This window comes from Tarenaya hassleriana, unplaced genomic scaffold (assembly GCF_000463585.1).
Source record: "Tarenaya hassleriana unplaced genomic scaffold, ASM46358v1 Cleome92, whole genome shotgun sequence".
Classification (NCBI taxonomy): Eukaryota; Viridiplantae; Streptophyta; class Magnoliopsida; order Brassicales; family Cleomaceae; genus Tarenaya; species Tarenaya hassleriana.
The window spans coordinates 163,738-173,174 of NW_010971581.1; the positions used below are offsets into that span (position 1 = coordinate 163,738).

Consider the following 9,437-nt stretch of genomic DNA (forward strand, 5'->3'; position numbering starts at 1 on the left):
TCAAGAAAGCCGTCAACGACGTTCTTAGCGGATCCCGGGAGTCTAATGACAACACTTCACTCTTCGGACGCAATTCGGCCCGGAACTTGCTTACACTCGCGGAAGATATTTCCTAAAGCCCAAGTGAAGCCCATGGGCTTTCTCCTAGCAAGATTTTCGGCCCACATAAAGCTCCAACAGCCATATTATTGTTATTTGGTCCACATTAACTCTAAGGCTTGCATGTAAGCTAGCATTTATTGTTTGTTTACTTAAACCCTTTCTCATTTGTAATCTTCAGCACATTTTGATTAATCTAAGCAACTTGAACTTTGTTTGAGACATTTTCCTCTCAAAATCTTGGCTGGTTCGTCCGCCTCCTTGCACGAGTCGCCGGTGAGTCCGCTGCCCGTGCCGCCGTCCGGTGTGTCCGACGGTCCCTCGTCGAGCTCGGTTAGTCCGGCTCCTCCTCCTTGGTTTGTCCGAGGATCTATCCATCTCCATCTCTTTGGAACGATTTCGAATTCGAGAGCCACCTCGTGAGCCGGTGATTGAAATCGTTTCCCCGTAACCCCACTTCGATTTCCCTTGTTCTCCCGTGAATTCGAGCGCCACATTCGTGAGCCGGTGATTGCGGTTGAACTCCCCTTCGTCCATCCTCCTCGTGCGTACATCATCTGTGACCTATAGATCGATCGGTTTGGGTTCCTAAATATATGTTTTCGTGCAATTTTTCGTCCGTTTGGACCCGTTCCATTTCGATTTTTAGCCCGGCTTGTTAGGCTTCTTTTTTATCCAAATTTTTTGTCTTCTTAGATGTCTTTCGATCTCATACGCATTTCGGATTTATTATTCGTATCCATAAATAAATGTTCATTCTTTAAAATAATTAAATATTACTTCCGAAATCCGGGGTGTTGCATAAAGTTTTTAAGGGTATTTTTATTTTCTTAAGTGATATTTCTTAAATTTTCATAGTTGTGTGTTATTTTAAGTATATACATTACATTAATTTCATTTATCTGAAATTACTGATACACAAAAAAACTCAAATCTAGTAATATTGCATTAAATTAAATCATTTCACGGCAAATTTGTTTGCCTACTTATAATAATTTATAAGTTAAGAATTTTTGTAAAATATATATAAATTTTTGAATATTTGTTGAATCTTGAATCTTGGCTTCTCGAATGAATGGAAAGGGCGTCGTTTCGGATTGAAAAGGAATCCAATTTCAAAGTTTCTCCTCTAGTTTCAGCTGACTGAGTCAGGCCGGTAAGGTTTTTGCTCAGGCCTGCGGCGGAGATGGAATCGCTGCCGCCGGAGACGGCGGAGATTGAGATGAGGGCGGCGGAGGAGATCGAGATCGCCCAAGACATATCTCCACCTCTCTCTCCCTTCGCTTTCTCTCTCTACGATTCGTTCCTCTCCTCTCACTGCTCCGTCTGCTTCTCCCCTCTCCCCTCACCTCCGCCGTCGCTCTACTGCTCCGCCGCGTGCTCCCTCTCCGACTCCTCTGCAGAATTCCCTCAACTTCCTCCCGACGTCTCTCCCCTCCTCTCCTCCGACGTTTTCGCCGCCCTCCGCCTCCTCAACTCTCTCTCCACCTCCGCCGCCGCCGCCACTTCCTCCTCTTTGCCGCACCGAATTGGCGGACTCCTAACCAATCATCACCGCCTAATTGACGATCCTTCCGTCTCCACGGCGATCCGCCGCGCCGCTGCCATCATGTCCACCGTCCGGAGGTCGCGAGGGGATTTCTCGAACGCGGACGACGCCGTTTTGGAGGAATCGGCTCTCTGTGCGGTGATGACGAACGCCGTAGAGGTGCAGGATAACAGTGGACGTGGTCTAGGGGTCGCCGTCTTCGACGGGAGGTTCTCGTGGATCAACCATAGTTGCTCTCCAAACGCTTGCTACCGTTTCATGATCTCTTCTCCTGAGACGGCGTCGTGTCAGGAAGATCTCGGTAGGCCGCCGAAGATGGTTCCTCACACAATGAACAGAGAGAAGGTTAACACGTTCACATAATGTACATGCAATTTCTCACCTGAGTTTTTTTGTAATGGAACTGAGAGTTGATGAATTGTTGCTTGTTGCAGGAAAATGCTGATGTTCGTAGCAATACAGAACCCTACCTAGGTCGTGAAATTTCTTCTGGGAGCTAAAGATTTCAGCCAAAACGTACCAAATTTTGATTGATTGATTGCTTATACAGGAAGTACACAGAGGTATGGGCCGAAGCTAATTGTTAGGAGCATCAAGAGGATCAAGAAGGGTGAGGAGATCACGCTATCATACATTGACCTGCTTCGTCCAAAGGTATGTTTCGAAAACTTTAGATCGTTCTGTCCGCTTCGTCGTGTCATTTCTTCCTGTATTTTGTGATTAAGGTAGCTATTAGCAGAAGTATTTCTCATCTATTTGCCTGAAGAATTGTTGTTTGTTTGCTCTACAATCAGTTATTGAGGCAGTCAGATTTGTGGTCGAAATATCGATTTCTCTGCAGCTGTGAGCGATGTGCAGCTTCACCACCAGCTCATGTAGATTCGATGTTACAGGTACTGGTCATTCTTGCCTTGGAATATAGCTTCAATTCAACCATAATGGCTTCATATTTGCAATTGCTTAGCTGCTAGGCTGAATTATCAGAAAAATCTCGAACCTGATGCTACAAAAATGTCAACTCATTTTTCTTGTTGTATGTTTACGAGTGTATGTTTGCCCTGCTCTGTGTCGGATATTGATCATCTGATACGAAGATTTATCCCTTTTGCCGTCCAGGGAGTTATTATGTCCGAGCCTGAAGAAACAACTGTTGATCTTTATGAAACTGCTCACAGAGATGAAGCGGCGAGAGAGATCAGTGACTACGTTGAGGAAACCATAGATGATTTTTTGTCTGGTGACATAGGACCCAAAGCATGTTGCGAGGAGATCGAGAGCATGTTGAATCAGGGGATTCAGAAAAATGATCCTCGGGGAGCGAGAGAAACAGAACCATGGCCTCGTTTCTGGTTACACCCTTTACAGCACATTGCCCTGAACGCCTACATAACCCTAGCTTCCGCTTACAAAATCCGTTCAACCAGCTCGGTAGCCGTAGATTCTGAAATCGAGAGTCCTAACCTGAACCCGAACGCCTTTGACATGGGGAGGATCAGTGCCGCTTACTCTTTGTTCCTTGCAGGTGCAAGCCACTATCTCTTCAGCTTGGAACCATCACTCATTCTCTCGGCCGCGAATTTCTGGACAAATGCCGGGGAATCTTTGTTAGATCTCGCTCTCAACCTGCATTGGGATTCGCCTGTATCCAGCCTTCCCCCAATTCCCGAGCTCAAATGTGAAAAATGCTCCTGGATTCATTCACTTGAATCTCCCGACCAACACAGAGATCTGGACGAAAGTTCTGCCGAGTTCTTGAGGTGTGTGGCCGATATCGCACGGCACTCGTGGAGTTTCCTGGTTCGGGATTGTGGTTACCTTCGGAAATTCAGGAGCCCCCTGGATTTTGGGTTTCTCGGGACGACAGTTTCGGATGGAAAGACAGAAGAAGTCGAAGTCGAAGCCAAAGCGGAGGAGGAAGAGAAAAGGGTAAGCATTCTAAGACTAGGTGTTCATTGCATAGCATACGCAGCTCTGCTTGCTGATATATGCTATGGTCATGATTCTCATCTGGTGTCTAACCTTTATAATGTCCTTTACCCTCCCTGAAAATTTCAGTCTGGTCGAATTTGAAATGAATCTGAGAGAATATCATGCACGGCATTGCACCAGGAAACATCTTTTTTTTTTTCTATTTTTTCTGGCATGGCATCACATATTATTTTCTATATATATATATATATAGTAAATTAGTTCAGATAATTTTTTGAAGTATTCAATTTTTTTCTCATATTAAAATCATTCAGATAGAGATGAAGAATTCATAAAACGAATAAATTTGTGATTTATAAGGTGACGTTGATTAAATTTATTCGGCTAGAATACCTGTTGAAAACAATGGTTTATTTTTTTTAGTTCTCATTGCAGTTTGGCATGTTTTTGTTTGTTGACGTACCTTTTCTTTGGTCATTGGAAGAATGCGCTATACGTATATTGATTCATTGAATGGTGATTGGTGACGTATTTTTTTTTAGTGTGATGTCTTATGCGAGTTTGTAAAGGAATGTATAATTTATGTAGAAAAATATTGAAATAAGTAAAATTATACATTTGATGTAAAACAATATAAAAACCATGAGGAAAAAAAATAGAAATGAGTTAATGCAAACAAAATAAAGGAATATTAAAAACGGAGGTTGCAAAATAAAGAGGAAAAACGGAAAAACGAAAAATTGGAATGCAAAGAAACAAACACAAAAATAAAGATGCGTAGAAATTAAAAAAAAAGGAGTATAATATCAAAAATCGAATTCAAAAAATAAGAGAAAATTCTTTATTCTAGAAAAATCTTCTAAATTTATAAGCAAATAATTTAAATTTTTTACTATATAAAGGGTTTATTTAATTCTATAATTATATTTAAATTTAATTATGAAAACAAGATAAAATAGAATACATAATGATTTTTTACGAGTAAAATAGGCGAATAATATAACTAAAATAGAATACATAATGATTTGTTTATTTATATATTTTCGTACCACATGCCAAACAAAAAAAAGATGAGATAAAGGAAAAAAACAAACACCCTCTCAGAGAAGCAGAGGGTTAGGGGATAGGACCCACCAGATGACGGGACGGAGGTGTCGAAAGGGAAGTAGATATGAGGAAGATAGGGTTAAACTTGTACAACATCACGCGAATCCTCCGATCTACTCTTCCCCTCTGAAGCTTCTCTCTCTCTCTCTCTCTCTCTCTCTCTCCCCCCCCCCAACATTATAAATATATAATGTAATAATTACATCCATATATTATCAGCATTTGTTTCATTATCATCAACAAAGTCAAGGATTTAAATTAATTAGTTTTCCCGTTGCCGTCTTAAAATAAATAACTTGGATCACATATGATTGAAAGAAAAACCATCCGACGGTCGAAAGGGTCGTCGCCCTCGTGGTTGAGTCGAATAATGTAATAATATATTGTTCTAAAGGGAAAAAAAAAAGAACAAGTTGAAGTGTTGACGATTTGGGTCCCTCGGAGAAAGTACATACCTGTCTGGCTATAAGTAAAGGGTGTGCATTGAAAAGCGTTTCTCAGGCGACTTTCATGGGGTTGTCGGATCCCCTTCCGTTTGTTTCTCGGGACAAAATGTCCAAAATACTTCAATCGCTTTCGGTTCCTTGTGTCGGATTTCCTCCGCCTACGTTTCCTTGTTATTTGGTCTCTGGATCGATGTGTTGTTGTTTGATTGATTTAAGCATTAGTTAAACCTCTTTGTATCGTTTGTTTTTGCTCTTAATTGGCTGCTACTGAGCCTGATTGAATCTACAAGCGTCGAATTTGAACACCGTATAGTGTCGTTTCAATGATATGAGCGGAAAAAACTATGCATTCACCGCCGGTTAATTTTTTAGGTTTCTTCGGTTGCAGGTTCGGAATGGCAGAACCTTCCAAAGTAATTCATGTCCGCAATGTTGGGCATGAGATTTCTGAAGTATGCCACTGATTTCCTCTGTGGTGTTTATATTGCCATATACAGACTGTGTAGTAAGTCATTGACCCTTGTATGTTTTTGTTCAACAGAATGATTTGCTTCAGCTGTTTCAGCCATTTGGTGTCATTACCAAGCTTGTGATGCTCCGAGCAAAGAATCAGGTTCTAACACTGCATATTCATGTTGGGTCTTTCTCCGTTTTATGCGAAAATTATGGCTTTTACTTGAGACTTATTTCATGTTCTCTATATCTATTATTTTATAGGCCCTTCTTCAGATGGAAGATGTTTCTGCAGCTGTTAATGCCCTTCAGTTTTATACAAATGTCCAGCCGAGCATAAGGTATAGTATTCCTGGCCTGGCCTTGATGATTTGCTGCGTCCCATTGCCCATTTCAGATTACGAGTTATGAGTTACAGTTGAAGTAATATTCTCTTTTAGCCTTTTCTTTTTCGTGCTCACCCTGATCAACTTGGTCATTCTGATCTAGAGGGAGGAATGTCTATATCCAGTTTTCATCGCACCAAGAATTAACAACGGTGGAACAAACCACTCATGGACGAGGAGATGAGGTTTGTACCTTTAAAATGATGGAAATAGATAGTATGCTTGTATACTTATGAGAGTGATCCTAATTCTGGACTTTAGTTTACTTTAGTTCTACGAGACTCTAGAGTTCTATTCTAAAGTAATGTGGACCAACTTTGGCTGCCGTTTTGTCTTCTTGCCAAGAATAGAGATCAAACTGCATTCTCGGCTTCTAACTATAACTTTAAGTTCTCCCTTTGTGTACTCTCCTATTCATTCTCTCTTGTCTTCTGTCTTCTGTCTCAATGGTTTCTGCTGGGGGCTTCTTATGGGCTGCGCAGCCAAATCGTATTCTCTTAGTCACGATCCATCACATGCTGTACCCGATTACAGTGGATGTGCTTCATCAAGTTTTTTCTCCTTATGGATTTGTGGAGAAGATCGTCACTTTCCAAAAGTCGGCTGGTCAGCTTCTTTAAGTTCACTCTATCATCTTTTCTTCTGCTTTAGCTCTTCTATAGGTGTAGTGTAGGATTGTACTCAATGATTTTGAAGTCTGATTTTCTTGTTTGGATAAGATCCACAGTGTGTGTTATTTTCTCATCATTGCCCTGTAATATATTCTTCTCGTGTGGCAGTTTTGCATATTTGTTAGATCACTTGGATGCTCTACCTGTATCGTTTGTTCAACCTGTTTTCCTTTTCTATAATCTAGGTTTTCAAGCTCTTGTGCAGTATCAGTCACAACAGTTTTCTGTTTCTGCCAGAACATCTCTGCAGGTTCTTTTATCTATGCTATGCCTTTTTTAACAATTCATATTAAAAGGAAATCTAGTGGTCTCCTTTTTCTAGTTTCTCGTTTAATGTCTCCCACCTTTCTTGCAACAGGGCCGTAACATATATGACGGATGTTGTCAGTTGGATATCCAATTCTCAAAGTAGGTTGCGATTGTGTTGATTTGTTCAAAGCCTTGTTGTTGTTGCATTAGTGGTTTCTCTATTGTTCCTTCTGTAGTTGAGTGTATTGACCTGGAGTCTATTTTTCAGCCTCGAGGAGCTGCAAGTAAACTATAACAATGAGCGTTCTAGGTATGTCTCACGTATGAACATGACACAACACAAGCATTAGCTTCTTTATGGTTGTTCAGTTGTGATTATCACTTAACTTTTTTTTTTTGTTTCTGTTGGATAGGGATTACACAAATCCAACTCTGCCACCAGAGCAGAAAGGCCGTTCATCACATGTATGCAGTATGCCTAGTATATATATCTTTAATACATTGCAAATGTTTATATCATTATTTGCCTTCTGAATCTTTTATTTTCCTTCTCTTGCAGCAGCCTGCCTATGGTGACGTAGGAGGTAGATTTTACTGCTGTACATTTGTCACTCTTGCATGATTTCGTGTGTTGTTCTTCTTCTCTGCTTTCCTCTGCTGATTCATATCTCTTTGTTCTTTTTCTTATCTCTGTTCCAGTTGCGTATCCTCAGGTGGGTAATTCTCAGCTCATTATGTGTTTGTGGTACAAGCTACTCCTTTTTGCTCATATATCACTCAACCAGTTCCTTATTCAAAATAAATTTGTTCCCATCACAAGAATGAAGCTTCGTATCATTGCTTAATTTATCCATCTTGTCAAATTTCTATTATGTATATGTGTCTTATCCTTCTGCCGGTACTTGAAAACTAGATGCCAAATGCTGCTGCAATTGCAGCTGCCTTTGGAGGAGGACTTCCTCCTGGTATAACTGGCACAAACGATAGGTGTACAGTCCTTGTCTCCCATCTGAATCCCGACGTAAGTTAAGTCTTTATGTTATCTGTTTGTAAATTATGACACCGAACTCGGCTTTCCTTACCATGTCATTCTGTGTTTGCCCGAATTTGTATTTTTTTTTTCAGAGAATTGACGAGGATAAGCTATTCAATCTTTTCTCCCTTTACGGGAACATTGTAAGGATTAAGCTTCTTCGGAACAAACCTGACCATGCCCTTGTTCAAATGGGTGATGGTTTCCAAGCTGAACTGGCAGTGCACTTCCTAAAGGTTTTTTTTTTTAATACACTCTGTTTACTCTTTCCGCTTTTATCATTTTAATTGGCAATCCGACTAATCGCTCGAGATTGTGTTCAGGATGACTTCTGAGTTAAGAAGAAACATGACATGCCACGTTAATATGGTCTGACCGCTTGAATGCTTATGTTTGGTTCTTACAGGGAGCTGTGCTGTTTGGTAAGCAATTAGAAGTAAACTTTTCAAAGCATCCGAACATAACTCCAGGACCCGACTCACATGACTATGTCAATTCTAACCTTAACCGCTTCAATCGCAATGCGGCAAAGAACTACCGCTACTGCTGCTCTCCAACAAAGATGATCCACCTTTCAACTCTTCCCCAAGACGTCACAGAAGATGAAATCTTGAACCATCTCCAAGAACACGGGGCAATTGTTAACACAAAAGTCTATGAGATGAACGGGAAAAAGCAGGCCCTCATGCTGTTTGAAGAAGAGGAGCAAGCCACTGAAGCACTCGTGTGCAAGCATGCGACTTCTCTAGGCGGGTCGATTATCAGAATCTCCTTCTCCCAATTACAGACGATATGAGGCGAGAAAATGCAGCCTAAGGAGGTAGCAGTGGTAGGGTGTTGAAATTGTGTGCTGAAACCACTTGAATCTCTCTGCTCTGTTCTTGGTACTTCTGTTCTGTCCTGTGGTCCGTTTTAACTACCTGTGGAATTCTCTGTCTTTTCATTTTCCCCCTTTTTTGGTTCCTTTGTTGATTTTTAAGGCTTTCTCTCATGGTATAACGCATTGGCAGAGGGGAGAGTTGGGGTTTGGTTTAGAGTTTGGAAGTAGAGAAGAATCACTTTTGTTGTATCATCCATCCAATGTGTGTTTTATGTCTCTGTATCAAAATCTCATATTGCAATCCACAGGATTTTTCTTAGCCTTCCCCTCTCATTTCTTCTTCTCCCTCTCTCTCTCTCTCTAGGAAGGGTTGTGTATGGTAGATTCCTTCTCGATTTAGATGTTTGGAGAAGTTTCCATCACACTATTTGCAGTTTTTCTCAGTTAGAGTTCTGTCTGTAGATGTCACTTTTGACTTGCTGGGTTGCCCTTGTGCGACACCAAAGGTTATGAAAGCATAGTGTAATTAGTAAGTTTAACGACTAACACTAGAGGCCAAAAGCATAGTGTAATTAGTAAGTTTATGAAAGGGCAGATTATTTAAAATCGACTGGAAGTACATAAGACATTAGGATGTCCAAACTCTGAAATAATAGGGAAAAAAACTCAAAACTGATGAGAATGTTTCGGAAGAG

The 9,437-nt window shown here is 40.8% G+C and overlaps 2 protein-coding genes across 3 annotated transcripts; both read left to right on the top strand.

The window, feature by feature from the left end:
- Window positions 1-1,171: 1,171 nt before the first annotated feature.
- Window positions 1,172-3,819, top strand: LOC104804670 (protein SET DOMAIN GROUP 41). Its single transcript, XM_010529009.1, has 5 exons — window positions 1,172-1,993; window positions 2,083-2,122; window positions 2,199-2,302; window positions 2,443-2,541; window positions 2,765-3,819. The coding sequence occupies exons 1-5, from the start codon at window positions 1,286-1,288 to the stop codon at window positions 3,692-3,694; spliced, it is 1,881 nt and encodes a 626-aa protein (XP_010527311.1). The 5' UTR covers window positions 1,172-1,285; the 3' UTR covers window positions 3,695-3,819.
- A 1,653-nt stretch (window positions 3,820-5,472) lies between these two features.
- Window positions 5,473-9,061, top strand: LOC104804671 (polypyrimidine tract-binding protein homolog 3-like). Of its 2 annotated transcripts, none has more exons than XM_010529010.2 (14): window positions 5,473-5,582; window positions 5,672-5,743; window positions 5,848-5,924; window positions 6,073-6,154; window positions 6,452-6,575; window positions 6,826-6,890; window positions 6,999-7,048; window positions 7,158-7,199; window positions 7,303-7,354; window positions 7,449-7,473; window positions 7,589-7,602; window positions 7,803-7,910; window positions 8,015-8,158; window positions 8,329-9,061. In XM_010529010.2, exons 1-14 carry the CDS (start codon window positions 5,475-5,477, stop codon window positions 8,716-8,718), a joined length of 1,353 nt encoding a protein of 450 aa, XP_010527312.1. In that variant the 5' UTR covers window positions 5,473-5,474; the 3' UTR covers window positions 8,719-9,061. The 2 variants fall into 2 exon arrangements, with proteins under 2 accessions (XP_010527312.1, XP_010527313.1); XM_010529011.2 differs by having other exon boundaries at window positions 7,452-7,473.
- The last annotated feature ends 376 nt before the right edge of the window (window positions 9,062-9,437 follow it).

Excerpts from the sequence above, each read along its gene's own strand:
- LOC104804670 (XM_010529009.1), top strand. The coding sequence starts at position 1,286 with ATGGAATCGCTGCCGCCGGAGACGGCGGAGATTGAGATGAGGGCGGCG. Across the intron at positions 2,303-2,442 it reads TTGACCTGCTTCGTCCAAAG|TTATTGAGGCAGTCAGATTT; the intron begins GTATGTTTCGAA and ends CTCTACAATCAG. Across the intron at positions 2,542-2,764 it reads ATGTAGATTCGATGTTACAG|GGAGTTATTATGTCCGAGCC; the intron begins GTACTGGTCATT and ends TTTGCCGTCCAG.
- LOC104804671 (XM_010529010.2), top strand. The coding sequence starts at position 5,475 with ATGCATTCACCGCCGGTTAATTTTTTAGGTTTCTTCGGTTGCAGGTTC. Across the intron at positions 5,925-6,072 it reads AATGTCCAGCCGAGCATAAG|AGGGAGGAATGTCTATATCC; the intron begins GTATAGTATTCC and ends ATTCTGATCTAG. Across the intron at positions 8,159-8,328 it reads TGGCAGTGCACTTCCTAAAG|GGAGCTGTGCTGTTTGGTAA; the intron begins GTTTTTTTTTTT and ends TGGTTCTTACAG.